Source organism: Haemaphysalis longicornis, unplaced genomic scaffold (genome assembly GCF_048455015.1).
Source record: "Haemaphysalis longicornis isolate Haplotype H1 unplaced genomic scaffold, Haemaphysalis longicornis Haplotype H1 scaffold_1, whole genome shotgun sequence".
Classification (NCBI taxonomy): Eukaryota; Metazoa; Arthropoda; class Arachnida; order Ixodida; family Ixodidae; genus Haemaphysalis; species Haemaphysalis longicornis.
This window is the reverse complement of record NW_027526203.1, coordinates 458,143,280-458,168,636: the sequence shown is the minus strand read 5'-3', so window position 1 is coordinate 458,168,636 and position 25,357 is coordinate 458,143,280. Positions and strand designations below refer to the sequence as shown.

The following is a 25,357-nucleotide window of genomic DNA, read 5'->3' as shown; positions in this document are numbered from 1 at the left end:
AAGTAACAAAAGTGCTTTACAATTACTTTGCAAAATAACAATTCTGCGCTAGACATACAGGAATGCAACAAATTTTAAGTGAATCTTGTACTTGCAGTGGACTGCATTCAGGTCTGCACAGCAGCGGCTAGCTGAAATTTTCTATTACCATGACACACCTAAAATGTAGCACCTCAACTTCCCCCTTAAAGCCACTGGACTATTACATGTGGGAGGTACCTTTAAAAGGGCTACTTGCAGATGGCCCAACAAATAACAGATTCACTGAACAGTGCCATTGTGATGGCCAGAATAAACCAGGACCATATGATCAAGGTTTGAATATGTAGATGTTTTCCTTCTTTCCCAATGCATAGGCATCTATTGTGTAGTTATTTTTCAAAATCAAATTGATTTTGAAATCAATTGATTGAAAAATCAAATTGATTTTTCTTGGTGCGTGATTATTCAGATATGTGCTATCTCTATTACGAAAAAAAAAAAAAAGTCGCTTGGCATACATCAACTGTGTAGTGCGTTTAGATGGCCGTGTCCTTTTCTGTGCCCATTAATACTTGCCGTCAGCTTATAATGACGACAAAGGGTGTTGAGTTTCAAGAACAACTGCATTTATTTCGCTGACACAGCACACAATTGAGTAAGCCCTGACAGCATTGTGGACATGCAATGAAAATGTTGTTTTAAGTAATAGACATAGCTCTAGAATTTTTTTCTGGGCACAATTGAGCATAATTATGTCATAAACAAAGGTATGATTAACCACCCAGGTGAAATTATTTCCTTCCCCTTCCATAAAAAAAACTAATTTTAGCAACAAAAATAGCTGCAAAATTTTTCTTGGCTCAATTAGGTGTAAATAAGAGCACCAACAAATCTGTCATTAACAACATGGCGAGCTTCCGAAGATGCAGACAGTTTAACAGTCTTGCATGTTTCTTGCAGTCTGAAATGGTTGTTCCTAAAAATAAATTACAAAACAGTCGCAACACAGAAATCTGGACCACGCCAAACAAAGACCATGACAAAAATCGGGGCCAGCACAATCCACTTATTTTTGCACACCCTTCTGCCTACCAGCAATAGAAAAGACAAATCTCCAGAAAAAAGGAAATCGAAAACTCAGGAGAGGTCAGACCTCCCCTGCCAAGTGCTAATAAAAACTTAACCCGGCAACAGTGTAAAAACAAGGACGTTGACAACAGCTCGAGATGACAGGTGTCCCGAAGGTATTTACAAGTGAGGGTGAAGTACTGTACAGATGAGAAAAACAACCGAAAACGGCTTGTCACGTGAATAAAAGAAAATACATTTGCACACGGCGAGTGACGATGATGACCCCCCAAACAGAGCAGAGGAGGTCAGCCGCTTGTGGTCACTTGTCCACCCTGCCGCGCACACTGGCACGCTCACTCCCACGCGATGCACCGGGCTCCGGCTCCCACGATGCGGCCACTGTGCAGGGAGAGAGAGAGAGAGAGATGGCTGTGCTGTCAGGGATCGCATTTGCTGCGTGCCAATTCCAGAGGGATCACCAGCGCCCCAGAGTGTTAGCAAACCACGGCCCCAGACACATTTACACATGCACACCCAGAGGGGCTGCACACATGCGCGTGCACTCAAAGGTGCGTCGGGGCAAGCCCAGCACTTGCACGTAAGTTGCAACGAATAGACAAACTTGAGGGGAAATCCTTGTAAAACTGTACAATTCAATACAACACTGGTCAGCAAAGGCAGTCTTGGCCACGACTAATGCACCAGGCCAGGATGCCCAGTGCAGTGAAATTGGATAGCTCTAGGTGGCTCCCAAGTATGTCCTGTGAATGTATGTACCAAGTGCTTGTTCGAAATACTAAGCTGGGTTTCCAGTCTTCTTTTTCCCCATTACTCACCCAAGAAATGTGCTGAAGGAGGACACAGGCAGTACTTTTTTATGGTTATTCAGAAATAGAAAGGGATTGATTTTTTGCAATAGCTTCAAAAAGGGAATAACTCGCAATATACCATTAGGCTGTACTGCTATCAGGGATCTCTGTATAAGATATAAAATAGATGTACTGTCAGACTAGACACCATTGCAACCCATAAAAAATGCTCAGAGATAATAAACTACTCAAACACAGAATAGGTGTGATAAAGACAGAAACAAAAATGTAAATGTGAGTTGCACACAGTTGTCTAGGCGTTCCTTCAGGTTCAACTGTGCGACAAACAGCTACCAAATCCCCACAACCACTACAGTCCCACATGTGAACTTGTGAGTGTGGTAAGGACAGATTATTACATGGGAAGACAGGGGCCCACATCTTTAGACACCTCCGTTATGACCTTCACAAAAACTGCTGTTACCTCACACCTACCAGTGGTTGAGGAGCATTTGTGTTGCTTATTTGGTGCCAACCTCGGCACATGTTTTGACATCTGAACATCCATGCCAACAGTAAACAAGTCCACTAAAAGCACATGTGACCCATTTAGTTATCATGAGAAGCAAGGTGGGGAAGGGGCAGTTTACTATTCCCTTTGTTGAATGGCGTGCCTCAGGTTCTTTGCTTCAGCGAGTTCTGACAAAATGGACATGCAGCTATGGCCCATTGAAGCGCAAGAGGACTCCAAGGATCTGCACACAGGGCAGCTCTACAGGCAACATGTTTCATTCACCTGTTTCCACAGCCGCCCAATTTTTCTTACCTTCCCACAAAGGGCACGCCAGTGCTACTGCATAATGCGGCGAAGCCAAATTTAACTCAGGGTTACATGAGCAATAGGCAACGCTAGGGTGATACTGCTAGCCGAAGAAAAGCTGCTGCACTGCACAATCCTCTGAAGGTTGTAAATAAATCTTGTTCCTTAAATGCACAGACATAATATGAGGCAATGAGACAGTAGTGTAGAAGAACAAAAAAAAAACAGCCTCCTCCTTCCTCACTGTTAGGACAAGCAGCCTCTCAACTCCAGTGACATGCACTTGTAGTGGTGAGCACAGATCAGTTTAGTTTGGTTAGCGCGAAGGAAAAAGCGACAGAGGCATGCTTTAGGCCTTGAGATCTGGATGCCACCAAGCACTGCTCCCCAGCGGAGGAATTTTTCGCAGCTTCGAGCCCACACAGTGCGCCGCACACGGCCTCCGAGCAGCAGCCACCGATCAACGGGTGGCCGCCTGTTCGTACGGCCGTGCCAAGCACCACCCGCGCGGGCAGCTGCTGAAAAGCTCCAACACAGGGAAGGCACGCCCTCCACCTCACACCCATGAGCTCAAAAGGAAAATCTTCTAACCTGCACCATGCTTTTCGACATACTGCAGCTCTTTCAATAACCGCAACGTCTCGTCCACTGATCTGTGTATGTTCACGTCATTGACTGTGACCTGCCGAACCATGCCCTTGGGGTCAATAATAAAAGATGCCCTGCAAACAGGAAACACATAGAAAAACATGAAGACAAAGGGTTAAGCAAAGTGAAGTCGCAAAACACATACGAGATAGAACGACAGAGTTACAGCGCAACGCCGACAAGGGTAAAAGTGGGCGACGTCGTCACTAGTGTTCCGCCTTTGCTCCTTGGTTGTGACATAAGCATTGCACTTTGCAAGAAAAAGCACACTGCAAGATGGAAATGTTGAACCCTGAATAGCAGCGAAAAAAACCGAACCTTAGACAGTGCCTCAAAACAGTCCTCTGCCAAGTAAACGAGGTTCAGCCACCAACAAAGTTGGAATTAAGACAACAAAGCCAGGAAACATCCCCCATCCTAAAGTGCCAAAGGCGTGCAAGGGCACCTGCCAGAGCAAGTTTGGTCACAGCTGCTCATGACACAAAAGGTGGTCATCGGGCATTTACAAACATGTGCACGGCTAAATGAAAAGACCAGGCCTGCACATGCAAGGACATACCTCAGTGGGATGCCAATTTCTTCAATCAGGACATTGTAGTCCTTCGAGATCTTCTTGGTGAAATCTGACAGCAGGGGTATATTGATCTTCCCAAGACCTCCCAGCTGAAAAGTGCCAAACAGTTTTTCTCAACAATACATCACCAAGTTCCACAGCAAGGAGTCGCCCGCAATCATTGCCCCACCTTAGCAAGAGTCAGGCATAGGCAGACTGAAGTGAACTTGGCCCATGACCCACAATTCCGCATTTCCCCCACAAGGATCAAACATTTCCCAGGATCTGAAGTCATATTTTTTTTTCCTCGTGGGGGTTATTTTTCTTCCTTCTGTAAATGAGGAAATCGCACAGTCCATCTAAAAGCAGATGCATTCAAGTCTACTGCCACACCTGCAAACACCCAGTAGCAATTTTAACACTAAATAAAGAACTTTGCGAGAATAAAAAACACCGCAACATCTGCCCATCACACCAATCCACCCACCGTGCCAGTGTTCACAATTGGAGTTTGTTTTACATGAGTAACTCAACCTCCACTTTTGTGGACCGATGTTCTCACAACAAAGCACAAGCAAGCAAGCAACCACTGGTCAGCTTGGCACAGCCATTAACCTGGAGATATTTCCACGAGCAAGGGAGGGGAGACTGAATGTCCTTACACTTCACTTTTTCCCCGCCTTCGTCGCAGTGTACTTTGCTAGCAACAAGAAGTCTCTGAAGCCGGTTTGTTAGAAGCACTGTCCAGATTGGTGACCTTTCACCAAAGGCATATTATTTTCCAGTGCCGTGTTGTCACTGACGACCAAAACTTGCTTTCTCCACTATGCTGAATTCCCTTTAACGACACATTGATATGCGGTATATTCCTCAACATGGACATAGTGCTCATGTTTTTCCAGGGCAATGTGGCATTTGATGTTGCCCCTACTGCCATGGGACACACCAATGTCACATGCCTAAAACCTCGAAAATCCAAGCAGGTCACTTTTTCTGGAGGCACAAAACACGGCAACTCTAGACGGTATGACTTGCAAATACTTTTTCTGGTCTTTGGCCGTGCCATGATGATGCAAGGAATGTGAAACATCGACTAATGTCTGGGGCAATTCGGGAGGGTTCGCAGATGCTGATAGAAAATGCAAAGTGGATTATTGAAAAGGTTTTTACGTCACAAGGGAATGATCTTTTGCGACAGTAGCAGGAGACATGACAGATTTTTTCAGAACCATTCAAAAACATGACGCTTGAAATCAAGAAGCTGCTTCACTAAATGGCACAGGCACCAGAGTGCTCACATTTTTTTTTTTTCCTGGGAAGTGTTCACAATATGTTTGCTGATAAAACGTATATTCTAAATTTCTTTTCCCATCACCTTTTTGAGATGGACAATTTTTTTTTTGTTTTAGACACTGATACCGTAGGAAAGCGCATTCAATGATCTACATTTTTAACCACTGCAATTATGTACCCAACCAGTATTTCAGCAAAAAAAAAAAATGTTTTATTGCATCACTGAAAAGCGGTGGGTTTCCCAAGGTAGTGAAATAATTTGCGCCAAAGTTTCTATTTGGCATTACACAATTGTGAACACCAAATTACCTCAGATCACCGAGGGTCTTCAATGAACACGAAAAGCTTTTACACATCAGCCTTTTCACATTTCACCTCCACAGCTGAGAATTAAACTCGTTCCCAGTGTGCACCACAATGCATTACACCCTGCCACAGCCAATAGTCTCCAAAATGCTCCATTAGTGACTCATAACATTTCAGTTTTTCTAGGATTGCCAATTAGAACCGCACCATGCTGGTCCAGATCAATGGTTTTTAGACAGAGAAAACCACTTCTACATTTGCCCTCTGGGCCTGTGGGGAACTTCACCTACACTACCCCATAAACTGAAAAAGATGGCACAGAAGGCAAATGTGAGACTGGTTTTTCATACTCCCAAGATGCTCGGGAAGCGTATTAAGTGGTACCCGAACAAGTTTGTTGAGTGTTCGAATCGTATCCTGCACAGGCTCCTGCTACAGGGCAAACCATGCACTGCCGCAATGACCTCATGGTGACAGTCAGATATGCCTATTTTTAATCAATGCATGACTGCATCCCATGCCAGGATGCAGCTTATTCACAAAATCACAGCGGCCAAGGCGACACCGAGACTGGGTGATAAGTGAGTTAGCCCCCCCTTGCTGGCTCTCACCAGCACCTTGGTGGCGGCATCTTCTGTATCTTTTTTTTTTTTATGCACACACATGCGCAGTCAATGCTGTTTCAGCATATAATTTCTCACAGTGGCACAATAAATTTGGTTGGAATTTTGCGCTGTATATCTTGGTATCTATCACATTTGCGTTTCTTACTGCACAATCATACTCAATTATAGATTACCAATGTGCCCAAAACATCACCCTCATTAATAGTCATGTGACACGTACATATGCACTTCTTTACCATTGACTAAAACAGCACACTGTCTTGTATTCTACCACTCCTTTCTGCTATGCTTTGAAGGTTCCTATAATAAATAACTAAATAAAATAACTTGTGCTTTCCATGATATGATTCAAGAGCATTTTTACAAATGCAAGAATCAAGGTCCAGGAAATACCTTTCTCGGGGTGTTCGTCCAGGCAAGATGAGTGAAATAAGAGTCTGTGGACACTGCAACGATCTCCGTGTTTATGCTGCGGAACTCCGCAGACCGCTCACTGTATTCCACAAGCTCACTGGGGCACGCAAGAGTGCTGGAAAATCATCAAAGGTAGCTCCTTTAGTAGTCTGCCAAACAGAAGACACAAATCTAAAACAGTTGAATAATACTATCAGGCTTTCTGCATTTCTTAAAACAAGTACTTAAAAACACTCACATTGAGCAATTTTATAGATGCTGAAGATGGCAAAATTAAATGGAAGCAGGCACAGCCCCAGAAAAACAGGGCAGAAGAAGCCAAATGCAGCAATTTCAGAAAGCTTTTGGTTCCAGCTAGTCTTCAGTATTTTGAAACAATGCACACACAAAAACTAAAGGTACCCATCCTAATGGCATGAGATGTGCCAAACTAGCTTGGAAACCCTTAGTAATTGATTGATTGTAGAGTTTAACGCGCCGACGCAACGCAGGCGATGAGGCGCGCCGTAGTGGAGGGCTCTGGATTAATTTTGACCACCTGGGGATCTTTAACGTGCGCCGAAATCTCGTACACACGGGCGTTTTTGCTTTTCGCCTCCATCAGAAAAGCGGCCGCCGCGGCCGGGAATCGAACCCACAACCTTGGGAAGCCCTTAGTAGTCACAACCAATTGGCATCGCATCTCTTTGTAAAGAGCAACAAACCTCATGACCTCTAGCATAAAGCAAAGTTCACTACACAAGCTGAAAAGTTCATTTATTCAACAAGTGACGTAGTTGCCATACAAGGCCTCTTCAAATAGCGAACACATGGTGTCCGGAACTATACACTTTAACACCAACCATGAGTGTGGTCCTGCAGAGGTACAAGCGCCGCTGCCCCGCCACCTCTCTTATGCCACAAGGGCGTGTTGAAATCTGCGAGACTACGACCGAGGGGAGCCCCGATGCCATTGTGCAGTGGCAGGACCTTTTAAAAGCCAACTGCACTAAAATTCACCTCGCCAAATTCATTCTTAACATATAGTACGTACCACAAAACCAAATGGGATATGACTGGTAGCTCTGTGATATGCCTTGTTAAACCGTTAAAAATGTTTAAAATACCTCCGTCACAGACAACGCCGCACCTGCCACTAAATCGTGTGAACAGCCATGAAGCAGAAGTGACATTCCAGCTAGCCGGTTGCTTGATCCACTGGCCAGCCTGGAGTACCCGCTCAGCTGGGCTGGGTGCACTTCTTCTAGGAAAGCCGTTCACTCGCCGGCTGCAATATCACTTCAGCCTGGTCGTAATGGCCACGCTCTTCTCAATTTCAGTGTCAAAATCGGCGACTTTCGCTAGCCGTTTGCACCCCGCACGCGTGTATTTCAGTTGTCATATTTTGTATCTTGCAGTCTTTAAATAAAAAGGCAGGCTATACAGAAATGTGGTTTTCAAGAGGTCGAAATTTTCAGTGCAATTGGCCTTGGAACAAATCACCAAGCTCTCCCAGTACATGTGGCTGTGGTACTATCATAGCAGATACTGCAAAGCGTCGGGAACACTGCTATCCCTGTAATACCTCCCACGACTCCCTGAGACAGCAGCTGCTGCACAAGATAAGAAACTGCAGGTTCATGGCAACATGCACCCACTTCAAGTGAATGTTCTAAATGTTGAACATTTCATTCTAGTATTGGACAATCAGACAAATCAAATTCGAGGTGGCACAATACTCAATAATAAACACCTCACGCCATTACCCCCTCAAATTCCACATGCCTGCTACACAAGCAGAAAATTGTTGTTGTTGAAGTCCTTTATCAATCAAAAGAAGGCCATGCGGCCAGAAAATGGAGGCCATACAGGAGTTCCCTTCAGACAGCACAGGCCAGGCTAAGGCGAAGATCAATTTCATTTTTAAAAATTTCACGATAAAGGTAGACCCCACCTACACTAACCTTGAGAGACCACTCTATGCCAAACAGCGCAAGGGCTGTGAAAAAATTACGGTCTTCAAATGCAGCGTCATCTTGAGAGGTATCGGGAGGCATTAGTGTCAGTGCAGATAGGGCGGTATTGAGAAAACGCGGAGCAGCACCAGATTAGGTGGTCGAGGGTGGTGAATATGGTCAACCGGAAGTTAAAAAAAAAAAAAAAAAAAAGAACGAGGAAGACAAAAGTAATCAGGGAACGTAAACAAAGTAAACAAAAGGAAGCCGGGAATGGAACCCGCGTCCTCGTGCTCTTCGCTCCTCATTTTCCTGGCATATGGACGTGTGAGGTGTGAACCACATTCTTCTTGGAATCAGCCACACAAGTTCAGTTTTAAAACGCCCCACATAACGCCAAAATCTTCTTCCGCGTGTGGTTCGCATTGGTGGAAAGTTCCAGCACACAGTGTACAGACAGCCAAAGTGAAAAGCGATCATGCAGTGCACAGCTATTGCCACAGGCTGTGCAGCATGACGCCACCACCATAAGCTTGGGGCGTGCACTATTAGGGCGAGGTTGTCTGCCCTACTCGAGTGCCCTCGATTACGCCTCAAAGAATTCACATTACAAAGTTGTGCCGACACCACCACTACACAAGAAGCATGTTCACGAAGACACTCTCTGGAGTTCAGCTGTTATCAGGAGCATGAGAAACAAGAGCCTACTTTTTGAACACGTGGAGCACTATTGCAGCATTTTAAATACAGTGAAAACTTGCTATTTCGAGCTTCAAATAAGTCGAATTTATGGATAATTCGAACTGTACAATTTGGTCTGGCCAAGTCTCCATAGATGCCCATGTATTGGAAAGCCTGTTAATTCGAACTTCGAGGGGCCTCCACCAGGGATAAATCAAACTGTGCGACCGCACCGGCAGCTTGGGGCCTGGCCCACGGCCTGACAAATGGTCCCCCACTGTCTAAGCACAAGGGTGCGTCGCCTCTGGAAAGGGGAGAACAACGGAGATACAAGGGAATCGGGTAAAAACAATCTGAAACCCTCATGGTGGAGGTTTGGAACGAGTTTCTTTAGAGACTACGTCGATGTGGACACGGGTTCAGGGTGTGGGGCATGCTGACGGATGGCATCACTTCTGAGGTCAGAAGTGTAGAACCTGTCACTGCCAGTGACCACAAGGAGGTGGCCAAGGAGGCACCAGTGCGGCCATTGCTCAGAAGTTATAGAGACTCGTTCCAGCATAGTGGCTAGTGTACGCCACCGGCGGTGAGCACCGGGACCCAGCGCGGCACGTGCGCATTCGCTCCCATGAGAGGTGGCCCGCCTCACCATTCCCGCGCGCGCATGCACAGTCGGGTCCCGACGATAGCCATCGCCGGTACCGTAGCACATGCTAGCCGCTTTGGTAAAACTCTCTAATGACCGGATGGAATGCGAACAGGAGGTTTTCCGTTACATTCGCTCGTTAAGGCAAGAAATGCTGGCTTTCGCCTTCCAGGATAAAAGGCGGGCTCGAATCGCTGTTTTTTTTTTAGATGCCGACATGCTCTTGTGCTCCACAATTGCATTGTACCGCTTTTGTACTTTACTTTCGTTAGTTCGAACTTTCATTAATTCAAACTGAGGTGGCGTCCCCTTGCAGTTCATACTAACGAGCTTTCACTGTATTACACATGAGCTGCAGAAAGAACCTTTAGAGATATGCGGTGCTTATTCACTTCAACTCAAAACCCAAGCAACAAACAGGCGATGAGGCACGCCACAGTCAAGGGCACGCCACAGTTAGTTTACACTACGGAAGTTAAGCATGGGCAGAAATCTCGTTTTCATATTTCCTTCGCATCAGAAATACAGTCTTCATAGCTGGGAACCAAACACGCAAATATGTGTGCAGCCCTACCCATATATACCGCAAAACACACAAACATATAGCAGTGAAAACGCAGATGAGCATATTCTGGTTGACAAAAAGTGGATTCAAATTAAACTAGCTTATTTACAAGATTTACAAGAAAGCAGGATCTTCTTTTGAAGCTGAAAAGGAACCTTCTGGAACCAAAGTATTACAATCGTGGCTCCCCACTGTTGTGATGAATAGTGTGCATGCACTGGCTCCTCGACTGTACGGCGGCGCTATCGGCACAGTCAGCGCACTTCCAGACGCGAAACATGCTCTGCGGTATGGTGTTGGCAAGAATGCTCGTTTTGGCAGTGTTTTCTTTTTTTTTTTTTTGCATGAATTGTGGGTTTGCAAATGCCTTGTCGTAAGGAGTAGCCAGCAGTTTTCGCGTTGGACTGCTGAACTACTGCATTGTTCATGCTTCCTACAACTTCCTACTTCCTACATCGGCCCAAGGATTGACAAACCTAGGGAAACACTGAGAGGAGAAATCCTCTCAGCGTTTCCCTAGGTTTGTCAATCCTTGGGCCTCGAAGTTGTTTTCAGCAGTTTTGACTAACTGGTCGAGTTTATGGCAGCCCCTTTCCTTCAAGAAAATTGTCAGCTTCTCATGACACACGTACATATCTCGTGATCATTTCCTCCCTGACCCTTTGCATCATCGCTCAGCTTCACTGGGAGCTCAGGTTGAGGACGGCCACGCGTTCAATGCATCAGAACACTGTCACCAAAACACCTCACTGTTTCTCACACTCCACAAGAAGCGTGCAGCAGGCCTGGGTGGCGCAGTAACACCAGCGCCTCATCTCACATGCCACCACCCCATAAAATATCGTTGCAGGCATGGGTGGTGAAATTTTCAAAACTCCAGCAGCAGTCCTTAGAAGCAACGCAAGAAATAAAGAAATCAGCCCATAGGGATGACGCCAAGCTAGCATGAAGAGAAAGGCATTATGCGCGCCACTATCTGCGCGTGTCCAACCATACAAATGGAGCCGACGTCGCCGCGCAGTCAAGTGACTAGTGCACACACCCTATATGCCTCGAGCGCGGCCTGTCAGGGCCCCACTGAAATCCCCCTAGCGGCCCGTTTCGAAAGCAGCCGCGGGAGTCCGCGTCCCGCTCCCCAGTGCCGCCGCTGCTTTTGCGACACGTTCTTGACTGAGATTTACCGTTTGCGGGCGTTTGAAATCCATGTTTATGTGAAGCAGTCACTCTGTTCGCAAATGGGGTGTGTTTACGAGTGTGTAAATGTTTCTGACGCGATCTTAGCGTGGTATATTCGGTCTGTATAAGCGCCAGGTGTGTGTCACAGGCCAGCGTCGCGAAACCGGCGTGTGCATGACCTGATTATAGTTACACTGCCCTGAATTTACTAGCAGTTTCTCCGTAACCACCGGTTCCTCAGATGTTCATTCTACAGCTATACACTACGATTTAAATCAGTTTTGTGCACTTACATAATCAGCGGAGCACTCATACCTGACAGCATGCCAGTTACGTTTGCCAATATTATACCTCAGATATTGATCACCACCATTTACAAGCCAGTCTGTGTTAATTTCGGGAATATTCAACAAAAGTACGATGTACAATGCATAATTATACTAAGGGATCAGCACACGACAGAGTCGTCTTGTCGTGAGGCGAGCGCCTGCAAACATTCATCTGCTACATATATCCTCTGCTGGCAGCGCGGAGACGGGCTTAGAATATAATCCGCATCCACAACTAAATGCTTCTTCGAAATATCGTCATATGGCACAGGGAGCCTGCAGAATAAAGCAGAAACTGAAATCAGAGGGCCTTATTACATACCACACTCTTCCAACGACACCTTTCATCGCTTGTTGAAACAGCCTACCCTGTATACTTCCATAAATGCGTCCGCCGTACGATGAGCTGTTCGTTGCAGTATAAAAACAAAAGGAAAGTGAATTCGAGGTTTCTGTGTGTGTTTACTAAAACATAGTTGCTTGATTCCGCTCCGCATTTGTACACAGCGTCCCCCTCCCCTCCCCCCCCACCGATGTCTCGCAAAATAGCAGTGCATTTCGCGTATAGTTGGTCTAGTGAACTTTACCTGGCTTAAGTTTCTACGAACGTCTTTAGCATGTGAGAAGCTGTCCCGTTTTTTTTTTTTATTTCCGTTAGAGCTATTATGTTTCTTAATTCCGCACTTGCACAGCATTTTTTCCCGTGGTTTTATTAACTTCACTTGGTTCTTGCTATAAGGCTGTGTGGGCACATTTAACGGCGCACAATATGCTTAACATTTTCGCATGGTTTATATTCTTATAAAAGGCATAAGTTATTGTCCGGGATTGGGTAATCACATCCCCGAAACATATTTTTCTGCGATGTATATATTCGAAACGAAGCCGCATTCGTTGTCCACGCTGCAAAATGAAGCCAACCTCTCATTGTGCCAGTATCAGGTCCAAACGAGGCAACAGTAAAATTCATTTGTGCCTGATGTTTTGGAGGTGACAGGGGTGATATGTTGCCACCGTCGCCGACGCCCGAAAGAGCGGCAACGAAGCGCACAGAACCGCGTCCGCGGGTAGCTCTTGCAGGCTATCGCGTACTCTACGAAGACGCAGCTGCTTTTGAAGTGACCTAAACGTACTCTTTGCCTATAGATGTCACCATAACAAGTTTTTTTTAGGGCGCAGAAAGGCGAAAAGAAGCGAAACAGAACCAAAACACTGCACGAGCCCCTATCAGCCACGCAGCGCAAATCCCGTCTACGCCGCGGAGAAGCGGCGGCAGGCGGCGCAGCGATCGCGAAGCTCGAGGCGTATACACCTTGGGCCTGCTCCAACTGCAACGGTCTAATAAAGGTGAGAAGCTTGAAGTGTACAGTTACTCTATTCTGACTAATGTTTAGCAACTAAAGCATTGAAAGGGCTAGTCTTCTGAACCTAAGCATATAGCTCTGTTCTTTTGACAGCAGCTCATGCCGTAGCAACAATCGGGTGTCATAGTCCTTGTCCTCCATGTTGGGCCAGAAGAGGCAACGTGATGAGCGGCCCTCCTTGAGCACAACGGCAAAGCGCTGCGTGTGCTCGAAGTTTCCAATGGGCTACGTCAGGTCATGGAGAGCCACATGCTTAGATGGTTGCATTTCATTTTTGAGTGAATGTACCTTACTGTGCACACAGCAGCAAGCTCGTGTGGACCTTGTTGGAACTTTTTTCCCCGAAGACAAAGAAGTGATCGCAGTTGTGAGTAGAAGAGGACGATGACGAACGATGGGGGCGACCGGACGTGTTCTGCTTGTGATGTGATAGAATTATAGTTCTTTCCCCTTTACCGAAGGTGTTGTAGTCGCGACATGGGGTTGCTCAGCGTGGGCACTTGATACCGTGGCTGGCCCAGCGCGGCGGAACTGATTCTGTCGAAGCGGCCGAAGACACAGCGGCTGCAGTTCTCAACTCGTTGATGCATTGGCTTAGCTTAGACAAACACGTGATGGCTTTGTCGTACTCTGCGGTGCGAAGATATTCTTGCTCCATATCTTGTCCCGTCAAATGAATTTCGATGTCGCGTCGCAGCTTCTCGCCTGGACCCCCTCACGCAACTTCAATCCGCCTCTTTCATTGCGGTGTGCTGCCACCTAGCGTGCCTAGCGGAAGTTGAAGCGGCAGGGTTCACCGGCGTTTCCTCCAGCTGCGTTCTCGTTGTATGCACGGCAATCCCACATTACGGCGAGGAGCAGCCGAAGTTTTTCTTCTGTGTTGGTGTTATAACGCCTTAAAAGATGACAGCCCCTGGTAATCACATAATACCAGGCGGCTTCTTATCACTGAATGAGGGCTGGCAGAGAAATCTCGGACAGATCCGTGTGCCGTCTGAGCAGCAGAGCGAGCAATACTTGGAGTCGTCTGGCATGAACTGCGATCGCCAGCTCGACAAAGGCCGGTAGTTCGCACACGGCCTTTAAGCGCTGGACACATGTACGATTGGTACACGCGATTCACATGCGACTGATCGTTACGACTGTCGCCACGACTAGTCGTACACGTGAATTTGAGACACATGGCCCAATGCGCGCATGAGATGCGTCGTCGGCTTCGCTCCACCCACTGGTTTTGCTCCATGGTCAACTACAACGATCGCCGAGCTGAATTTGTAGATTTTGCACGTTTGTTCGCAAGAAATGGATAAAGCAAGCAATCGTGATGCGTTTTCTGCCTTCGAAAACAGTCCGCGCACACGCCGGCCGCGCCTGCCAGCTCGGAACACTCAGCGGCTCGAACCAGCGCAGACCACGGTAGCAACCGCGCTTGTCGCTGCTCTTCTGAATCATTCTGAATCAATCTGATCGCTAAAAAGAAGTTCCACATGCGAGAAAGTAGGTGTTTATGTGGTGAAAAATTGTGCTAGGGATTGTTGTCAGGGCTTATTTTAAAAGTGGCGATCAGATATCTGCCGCGATGCAAACCTACGCTGACTGGTCGCCGCGGCGCGCGGAGCGCCAAGCAGCCGAGAGATGGCGATACCTGCGCAGAAGCATCGAATCAGGCTACGCAGATGAGATGTCTTGGTCACCGATCGCTCAAACGGCAGTTATAGCTTAAATAAAGTTCCACATGCGAGAAAGGGGATGATAGTGTGGTGAAAAGTTGTGTTATGGATTGTCATTCGCAGTTGCACAGACAGCGGCGATCAAATATTCGCCAGGATACTAAGCCTAAAGTTCTTATCACCCAAGCCATCCCGAGCAACGCAAGCCGCCGTAGCCGATCGCGTGCGGCCAACGGGAAGCGATAGAAGCCGACACCGTTTCCTTTTCGGCACTCCGAGTTACAGCGGAACGCAGCACAATTTGTCGGCATTGTTCCGCGCACAACGAGCACACACAAATAATCAAACGATGTAAATACAACCACGACCCCTTCCCGCTTGTGCGGGAGCTGTGGGGAGTGTCGTCTGTTGCCCCTGCCGGACTGCTTAGGGACTTGGCCACTAGGGGATTGCGCATGCGCAGCGGGGTTGTGAAAGAGGCAGATTGCCACGGTAGCACATCACGGGCCAACATACCTCTTGAAGATTCAAGCAGCGCTCTGACTGCCTCCACCCATATCGAGAACTCTGGCAACGACACCGAGATACATGAAACGGCACAGAAATCTTCCATTCAACTTGAACCTAAACCTCAAGGTATGCCAGCGGAAAAGGGTGCATATATTGACAATTTGCTTGACCTCGCTGGAAAGCCCTACGGTGTACTGATTTTGTCAATGAGCAGCAACAGAGCCAGAACTGGAGATATCGCTTCTAACGACATGTCCCCAAGAATGTTGTATCGATCTGACAAGAAGGTTGGCTCATTAAAGGAGGACTTAACTACGATGACGCTGACTACACTGACAGAAGCAAAGAAGGCAAGGCATCAGAATGGGATTCACATGAAGCAAAGGCGGTGGATTCAATTTCGATCAAACCTGGAAGACCAACGCGAACAAGACCTCTTCGTCGCACAAGCCATTCCTGGCGGACAACGGCGTCATCGGCGCGACCATGACAAAATCAAGTCTTAGATAAAAGATCATACAAACGACAATCATACGAGCAATGGTTTCCCTACACTTCGTCATTTTTGGAAGTTCCGGCGCAAGAACAGTCAACGAGCCTACCGCCTTCACGGAATGACAGGGACAGGACCATAGAGGAAACCTCGCCGCTGCTGGAAGTATAAGCGCAAACACAGGTGCAATGGCAATTCCCTACGCGTCCATCGTCTTTTTTTCGCCGCGGGGGGAGGTTGCTGGAACTTTACTCCCTAGACGAGAAAGAGGTGAGCGCACATGTGGGTAGAAGAGGACGATGAGGAACGATGGCGGTGATGGGATGTGTTCTGCTTGTTATGTGAAGTAAATACAGTTCTTTTCCCCTTACCAAAGGCGTTGTAGTCGCGACAGACCTACTACCATGTGAGCATGTCATTTGAGTGTCGATCATTGTGTCAAGTAGGTAAGGCACCGTAGCAGAGAAGAATGTGCTGTACTCACAAGTCCTGCGGGTAGAAGAACAGCAGCAGGAACTTCCCTTCATAGTCGCTGAGCTGGATCTCCCGTAATTGGCTGTCCACCACAGCTATGCCTTTGAAATCAGGTGCGTAGCACTGCACCTGGGGCAGGAAGCTGTGCACTGGCCCTGGACGCCGGGAAGTGGCCGCTGGAACAGCTGCAGCAAAACGTGGCAGCCACTTTTAACAGTCACATGGGATGCAAACATTCTTGTTGCAGCTTATCTGCATTCCATATTGGTGCAAAACTGCTGTGATGCAAGTAGCTGACCCCTATTACAGTTCTTTGACACTTTCTACTGGCCATGAAACTGACCCTGATGCAGAGATGCCACACTAACGTGTAGCACTGCCAAAAAAAGCAAAAGTAGAGTACCAATACGCCTCAGCTGGCAGGTGACTGCATCAGCTGCCATTATGTGTCTATCTAGTAGCATAGCTGGTGCTCGTTAATGCGATCGTGCGTATACTGCATTTCCGAGTAAGTTAAATGCCGCATTTCATAAACCCTGCTCTATAAGCGTTACAAAGAGTTAAAGTGGCACTAATAGGTGCAGTGAAGATTAGCACAGGCAAAGCTTGCCTAGGCTCACAGTCCACTATACTTGGGCAGAACTTAAGAAAGACAGCAAAAGTTGCCACTGCGCTTCATCACCGCAACCGGCTGTTTCTCCGAAACAGTCTCTCATATCATATGGCAATGCCCGCACAACTCAGTCCCTCTCATCTCTTCGGAGGAGCACTGGGAGGCGGCGTTAGGCAGCTCGGACCCTCAAGTCCAGTGAGGACTTGCTGAACGAGCAGCTCAGGCCACTGGCACCCTTCAAGCGCTGGTCACCACTCGTCGTTAGTCCAACTAGTGCTCAAATAAAGTTTATTCTACCTCTCTCTCTCCATGCAGTGCAGAGTGCATTACTGCGAGTATTTTGAACGTGACATGAGTCGTATCTGTGATTTTCCAGACTTAGTCTGCTTATAAACTACCGCAGTGATGACAAAATGTGAGAAAAAACAGCCAATGTCACACATTAAATGCAATCTCCTTTCAAAACATTTACATGTGTAAATATGTAAATCCAGGTCGATTGCTTCGGCAGAGTGATACACAACATGAGCCATTACCATTCTTAACTTGGGTAGTACCAGAGTTTAGTGACACCTCCTCCCCTGTGCGCCGAATCTTGTATTCCTGCCTAAAACTTCAACCAGTTTCGTGACTGCAAAACCACTGCATGACTCTCGGTACTGACACTACCGCACACCCACACAAAATCAAATCCAGAGTGAAAGTCGCCAAAGGAAAGTAGTGGCTTCAAGAGCGTGTAACAGTAGCAAGCTCCATACCCTCCAAGACTGCCTAGGTCCCTCAACCGTGAAACATCATATACACAGGCACCTTCGTGTTGCACCACTGCCCATACAACACACAACCTGAGATTGACCCTGAAAACTTGTGTATAGTGGTGCAGTGTCTTAACTCCTACACTACCTATGTGCATACAATATAAGCAGGTCAGCTGAGGCAGACTATTCACATTTCACAATTAAATTTTTATGCTGTGCCCGAAACAATGGCGTAACGTAAACAGATGTGGATGGAGCTATCATTAAAATTCCAAGTTAAGCCCAAACTAGTGAAGATTGAAGGGATTCATAACAGAGAAAATAAAAACAGGTGTGGGGGAGGACTCACCAGGCACGGGGGACGGCCTCCTCTGGGTCACGGCAGCTGACATAGTGGCAGGGCGCGACAGCTCATCGTCCTGTACCTGGAAGGAATTGTCAGACTGAACTAGCATGTTAGTCTGCGTTGAAGACGCGCTACCTGTAGTCGCACCGGCACGGCCATGCGCCGCAGACCCACCTGATCAGCCGATGGCACGTCCGTCACCATTTCTGGCAGCGACTGGGCTTCGGCCTGGTTGGCGAATCCCAGCAGGGCCTTGACGTCCTCGACCGCCTTGACGGTGTCCCGGTGGTGCTTGGTGCGCGCGTGCTTCTCCAGCTCGCTCTTGCCCGCTCGCAGGTCGGCGTTGCACAACTTGCACTTCGCGCGGTAAGGGTCGTCCGGCACGGCAACCAGCCAACTCTTGAAACGATCGTCCTGAAGCCACGAATCGCGAAACTTTTGCTTGTACCACTTGACCGAGGCAGCGTTCGAGCTCTCGCCTCCAGCCGCTTTGCGCTTGGCGGCCCTCGCCTCGGCCGTGCCCTCAGCAACTTGGTTGCTGTGCAGTGGCACGAGTGCGGTCACTTGCTCCTCCATGGGCTCTGCAAAAAAAGGCGCCCGACACCCATTAGCGCTGCCGGAAAGAACAAAATCGGGCCAAATCACGATCCAGTTCTTCGAAGGCGCACGGTGAACATGCGTTTAGTCTCGCCGTCATGCTCCAAGTGCTCGGCACCGAGACCGATGTCGATCACTGACGGCATAGGTGGAACGGTCTTAACACGGGCCTCCCACCCCAAAGACGCCATATTTAGTGCAACGCCACTAACACTTCGCCAGCAGCTGATCGAGATTTCACACTATGAAACAAATCGCGCTGTGGAACACGGTAAATAAAACCACGTGTACCGAGCACGTTTCGCGACCACACATGACATGCGTTCAACCTAATTCGCCAGCAATTCCCTACGAAGTGCTAGTAAAGCGACTTTTTCCCTAGCTCCCCGTAGCTGGGACCGCCTATTCCGCCGCGACACGGGGCACAGAAAAACTTCAATCAAACTTGACTTACATGGTTAGGGTTGGTTTTTGCGGCTTCTCGAGTCATGACGACGCATTTCTGCCTCATTCGTGTAAATAAATATTATAACAAATGTAAATAATACTCTACGAAATCCATAACTCCCTAGGGCACAACACACATACCCGTACACAAAGCATGGCGGCCACCAATAAAAAAAAAAGAAATTAAAGAGGGAGGGAAAAAAAAGAGAAAGAGAAAGTTGTGTGCCCATAGTGGCTAGACTAGAAGGTGAGCTCGGTCAGTTGACAGGTTGACACCAAAATTCCCCAGCGCCGCCAGCGGGTGAAGTACGAAAGCTACATAAGAGGAGTCGTCGTGAAAACAAAGTGAAAACAAAATAAAAGCTCACTGACGGCTAGATATTAGTACTGCGAATGCGCCTACTAATAAATAGGAATCCAAGCTAGTTCACAGGTTAGGAATTTCCGAACTCTGTTCGAAGCACTTTGCTCAAATGACAAAATTCTTAAGTGCATATTCACACACCAACAGTACAAGGTACAAAAACTTGCTTTGACAACCTGCTAAATAACAAGCAACGCGCTTATAGTTGGCAATTTTACGCTTAATTTACTTGATAAACGTGGGAAAATCAAGAGGGAGCAAGCAAACGTCAGTATTGCAGTGTGAAGATAGCACAACATTCATCGCACACGGTTATAACTAGCATATCTAATGCGCTTAATCAAGCTTATGCACTCAATCAAGTCACTCGTAAGTATTCAACGGTTTGCTCCCTTATCTACCCCTCATCTATTTAACGGTTTGTTCCCGAGCTTGGTTTTTCGCGAACGCCAATACAATAGCAACTAAATTATATTAATGCAGCTTTTAAGTATTTTCTTGGATGTTCACGAGTTTCCACTCATTCTTTAAGCTAGCTACGGCAAGGTTGGATAATATCACCGTATTAATCTTTAATAACTCTGAACACGACGGCCCACAAAGGATGGCGATGCGCACAACAAAATGTGCGCAATATATCACACACATCTGCTAAAAACACACATTTTTTTTCATTTTTTTTTAATTTCCTGCAAGTAAGTTTGTCAGTCAAGCCCACGATGTGCCGGCGAGAACTCGTAGCCAACTTTTTTATTTCTATGACTCTGCCACCACATGATAGACGGCGGAGTTAAAATCAAAACGTAGTTAGGTTTGGGCAGCTAGAATGAGGTAGGAAACCTATTGTGTATCTTTCAATTATGAATAATAATTGTGCTTTGTTCTCAGTGCCTCTCCTCACAAAAAAAAAAGTTTTAATCTTAAACATAACCTTGCCCTCTGCCACTGCAACCAGATTGGAGCCCCCAACCCCGCCCCCCTAATGGACCTCCGGACATCCATCCCTCGACAGGCTTGGCACTAACAAAATGACGCTTATCAACGGGCGTTTCGAAGGTCTTCGAACGTGTTGTCAGTTGAGTGAACTGTCAATTTACATTTTCTACACGCGCGCCCCAAAGGTTGCTGAGAGAAGCTTCTGGTACTCCGCTGTTTGACCGAGGAGAATATCAACGGCTGCGAAAGTGTTGGTATCAATATGAGCAAGCTAATTTGACCGCACAGCATGCACTTGGCACGGCGCCTTCCGTTGTCTGATTGAAAGAGCGCCGTGCGAACAGTGCTAGAGATAGTGCGACAGAGCACAGCTGTCAAGAATGTTCACGTGTCGGCCACATTGCCACTCGCGACCTGATTCGGTGGCGGACCAGCATAATTACATTTTTCCCCTATAACTACTTCTAAAGTTCGCGGTTATAACCGTGTTAGATAACAGCACACAGGATGCAGTCAGTTTCTTTGATTGCCTGCTTTGTGATTATGGGTGTGAAATAAATAATACTTCAACCAAAAAAGACGCACGCGATACGTTATTACCCACCTCAGCTGCTTTGCGCGGACAGGTGCGGTGAAAATCCGTCCGCCCAAACCAACCAAGTGAACCCTTCACTAGAAAATAAAATCAATAACAACAAAAACAATAACACTGTCTTGAGGTGATGTACAGCGTTAAATCACTTAAATTTGCGACACAGCGATGGCAAGTCAATGTCAGTGAACACAGCGGTCACCATGCTTTCAAGCAGAAACGTTCACTCTGAGCGTTATTTCGTTCAGAGTGCACGTTTAACTTGTAACACCTTCGCGACGTGGTAAGAACGCTGCAAATACAAGCAACAAAACACAGCTAACCATACCGAACTGATCATACGATAACCGCTTCGCACTGACCACGTTGTCGTGGATGCCCGAAAATCCAAACGAAAAAATAACTCGGGTTCGGCCTGAACACCACCCGATCACGCTTACATCTGACGAATTAACTGGTCGTCAGTGCTGAATTAATACCTATAAAGGTTTAAACGTACCGCGTTGTGCAAAATAAACGTTTTTTGGGGTCTTATGGCGAATGATAGCGCCTTTTTTCGCTCAGGGCTAGCTCTACGCCGCGAACAAAGCGACGAATGAAGACGGTTAGGGAAACGGCAGTTCCCCAGACAGCCGGCCAACATGGCGGCTTAGGGGACGTTGCGCAGTACAGCAAATTATTCCGTTGCGTTCAAAAAATGACTAAAACTGTGACAAAAACATTACAGGGGACTTAATTATTGCAAATTTATCATGTAAAGCTCTCAATATGCTTTAATACGTGGTTCGCGGCTCTCAATACGCGGTTCTCGCCAGAGAAAACCTTCCATAAAAATCCCTGTCCCTGATCGGTACATTCGAGCCGCTGCCGCGCCTTCTAAGCAAGTTGGTTTAGGGAAATTCTAGTTTGGCACGAATCTGCCTTTATCATTCGACGAGGGGTGACTGTGTGCAGCGATTTGGGCAGTCGCAGTTTTTTCAGACTATTGTTTTTTTGTGTGTGTGATAAATCTCCGACCGCAAGAGTTTTCAGACCCGCTGGAGGCACCGTGGCCATTCTGTGCCGTGGCGACGAGGCAAACCGCCATTTCTGTGTCGGTCTGGTTCGGGGACGGCGTGGGCTGCGGCGCCTGCGCCTGCCTTGCTAAGGAGATGTTACTTCCACTAATTTCTGCATACTAGGCCGCATTTGATGCTGCTGCTCAAAGTCACTGCCAATCGCTGGGACTTTGCAGTGGTTTGAGTGCGACCTAGTGCAACAGTTCCGTTTGAATTATGACTTATTCTGTCCCTGCAAACTACATTTATGAACCTGCGGCTCATCCTAGCTGTTACTATACATCTGTGCCCCTTTTTATCTTGCATTTCTAGTTCTCTTATTGCTTATTAAAAGTTATATTTTTTTTCCTTTGTTAACTGAATACTAATTTATCCTGCCTTAGGCTCACGATCACGAAGCGTGTTATACCGATGTATATGAGCAATTGTTTTAGCATTTCACACTCCAACGTAAAACTTAAATTGCGGGAGATTGAGGTGTTGGCTTAACAGCTTCGTGTTTGCTAATAAATTGCGTAGCTGTCGCATCGCAAAAACTTCGCCTCCGTGCTTCCCGAGCAGCGTTAGCTCTACTTGTTCAATTAGACTTTATAAAGTGTTGTAGCGTTATTGTGTTCTTTCATCAGCTTGGATAAAGGTAAGGGTTGTTCACCTTCTTCTTCTTATGAACTGTGATAATACTCGTTATTCACGTCACATCAATGTACGTTAAATATTATCGCTAACAAAACCTGCGTTGTAGAGCTTTTTTTTTTCTTTTTATAAATAATTATTTCCTCTCGTTTCGTTAGCGACGGGCTGGTTGTGTGGTGCAAACTGAGCGTAAGCGTTTGAGTTGTCTCTTCAATGAAATCTAAACCAAGAACTACACCGGGTTCAGAACGTTCCGTTTTAAACATGGAAAGTCCTATGAGAGAATACAACGAGAAATACTTCAGGGTAAGTGTTTTAGCGGTTACACGTTAGGAGACTTGCCAGTGCTTGCAGATCCGAGAAATGCTAAGAATAGCATAAGATGGACAGGGCCTCCGATATAGGGAAATACATAACTGATTAAATGCCGTAAAAGTCAGGAAACAGTCGAGGTGAAGTTAAAATGCTCCCAGTTGCGGGCAAGAGCCCTTCCGGTTGTTACGTTAATTTCCTACCACCTGTATTGTAGATCTGAATGTAAAGAGGCTAATGCACATGTACATGAAATCAACGCCAGATGTCTATTCAGGAGTCGGTACGCGCAAAGTTACGTACCTGGGTTGTACAATTTGTAAAAGACACCACGTTGTGCACGAGACAAGTATGCGTGTACGTGGCAACGTAGTGTAGTATCTCGAGCGCACAGTAAATATGCATAGATACGTATACATACGTTAAATGGTGCAGGCCTCAACGTGAGGTCCCATTATAACGTTTATAAGGCACCCTCATGCACGTCAACAGAAGTTAAAACTCTAATGATCAAAATGGTTGCGGAACGCCCTTGTGCGCGTTACTTGGGATAGCCTCGTCGCTGCTGGTCAAAGACATCGTTGACTATTTCGCTGTGGTGCTGCCTTCATAGAGGCACGCGAGACGACTTAAGATTGAAATGACATATCTTAATATATGCACTTGTTCGGGCACGTTTCGAGATATTGTGCGCGGGGAATCTAGGTACCACAGAGGGAGGTCAGGGCTCGCTAGGCTTCAGCACTCCCGTTTCAATCTAAAGCCGAATGGGACAAAATAAGGTCGGGAATTTACCAGCAGGGCCGACATCGCAAAGTTAGGGATCTTTGAGAGTGTCGAAAAATGTTACGCCCAGAACATACCTCTTTTTTGGAGCTCGCAGAGCCGGAGACTTCGTGGTGTTGGCTGAAGGTCAGAACACGAGAAAACTTAAGCCTGGCCAATGCCGCCTAGTGTTCCGTACTAGGTGGCACCTTTGGTGTGAGGGGAATGAGAGTTTATAACGGTCAACGCTTTTAGATACAAGGCGGGTCAACTCGAGACCGAAAACTAAGTTGCCGCAGCACGCACGTAACGGTGCGCGTTGTGGGGGATCAAGTGTACAGAAAAAAATAGCGCTGTTACAAACGATAGATGACACGAAACAGCAGTAAGAACTTGGTGCCGACGTTCAGATTGCGAAACTAGATGCAGCATCAACTTGAATAATAACCTTCGTTCGTTTGAGCGCTCAAGACGAGTGTAAATGCATGCGTGATCTCTAGTTGTATACTGTAACAGGCCCTAATACTCCTAGCTAGTATACTATCAAATACAAGCGCGGCGCTAAGCCGAGGCTGCCGCGGGTACGTCGAAAGCGCAAAGCGGTGCTTCGGCCGACGCTATGTGTGTTGCCGCAAATTAAATTGTGCACAGAAGTGTCCAAGACTAGCTGTTCAATGACATAGCTGCACTGCGTGTTGTGTGGAATGGGAAACAAGTTTTATTTCTTCATGTCACTGATCTGATGGAGCAGCATGCCCTGTCGATGAAAGTTGTCAGTGAAGAGGGTTGGCGCGAAACGTGGTTTGTCGGGTCACTGATGGAAAATACGACGTCTGTAATACGCAAAACATAAAAGTTTCATCCTGCATTGGGCCATCGGTTTATTAAAAAGCGAGACTTTCACTTATGTGCGTATCGTTCACGGGGGGTTCAGGGATGAGAAGGAGGGGGCGGGGAGGGTCCCTATAACACGCACAGATAAGTATAAGCATTCAAATATTCTACTCCCCCCTCCACCCGCGCCCAGGAAAGATCAGTCCGGAACCAGTAATGGTTGCGTCCTAGGAATTCATTTATTGTTTTGGGGACATCAGGTGAAGTCATTGTCACGGTCACTTGCTTCTCCGCTTGTATAACTGCAATCTGAGTTTAAGTGCCACCAAACTGACCAAACGTTGTAAGACTATTGAAATAGTGTTTATATTATATATATATATATATATATATATATATATATATATATATATATATATATATATATATATATATATATATATATATATATATATATATATATTTATTTATTTATTTATTTATTTATTTATTTATTTCTGGAAATCAAATACCGTTTTTTAGACAAGACGCTAATTTTCACTTCGCATCGCAAAGCATTCATTTATAACCTTATTGCACTGTTTAAATATAAAGATCAACCTCTCTAATTGCTATTTATTTCCTCTGTTAGGAAATGCATGCACTGATTTATATGTGACGCGAAGATTCAAAGCTATAGATTGTGTAGGTGAGAGGGGGATGCAAAAAGTGCAAACGTTTTGGCAGTTATTGGAGGGT

At 46.5% G+C, this 25,357-nt stretch overlaps 1 protein-coding gene across 9 annotated transcripts; it reads right to left on the bottom strand.

The window, feature by feature from the left end:
- Positions 1 to 586: 586 nt before the first annotated feature.
- Positions 587 to 24,111, bottom strand: LOC144156106 (uncharacterized). Of its 9 annotated transcripts, none has more exons than XM_077687925.1 (9): positions 23,324 to 23,617; positions 21,030 to 21,097; positions 18,256 to 18,662; positions 18,085 to 18,178; positions 16,375 to 16,549; positions 6,502 to 6,637; positions 3,890 to 3,993; positions 3,274 to 3,404; positions 587 to 1,452 (listed from the first exon to the last, which is right to left on the bottom strand). In XM_077687925.1, exons 3-9 carry the CDS (start codon positions 18,655 to 18,657, stop codon positions 1,373 to 1,375), a joined length of 1,122 nt encoding a protein of 373 aa, XP_077544051.1. In that variant the 5' UTR covers positions 18,658 to 18,662; positions 21,030 to 21,097; positions 23,324 to 23,617; the 3' UTR covers positions 587 to 1,372. The 9 variants fall into 9 exon arrangements, with proteins under 9 accessions (XP_077544051.1, XP_077544046.1, XP_077544049.1 ...); XM_077687920.1 differs by lacking the exon at positions 23,324 to 23,617 and adding an exon at positions 21,517 to 21,642; XM_077687923.1 differs by lacking the exon at positions 23,324 to 23,617 and adding an exon at positions 21,346 to 21,465.
- Between the last annotated feature and the right edge of the window lie 1,246 nt (positions 24,112 to 25,357).

What these genes read in the sequence shown, in the direction of transcription:
- LOC144156106 (XM_077687924.1), bottom strand. Translation starts at nt 18,657, where the DNA reads ATGGAGGAGCAAGTGACCGCACTCGTGCCACTGCACAGCAACCAAGTT. An exon ending in ACGTGCCATCGGCTGATCAG is followed by an intron (nt 18,179 to 18,255) that starts GTGGGTCTGCGG and finishes ATGCTAGTTCAG; the next exon opens with TCTGACAATTCCTTCCAGGT. An exon ending in GAGGCCGTCCCCCGTGCCTG is followed by an intron (nt 16,550 to 18,084) that starts GTGAGTCCTCCC and finishes GTTTTGCTGCAG; the next exon opens with CTGTTCCAGCGGCCACTTCC.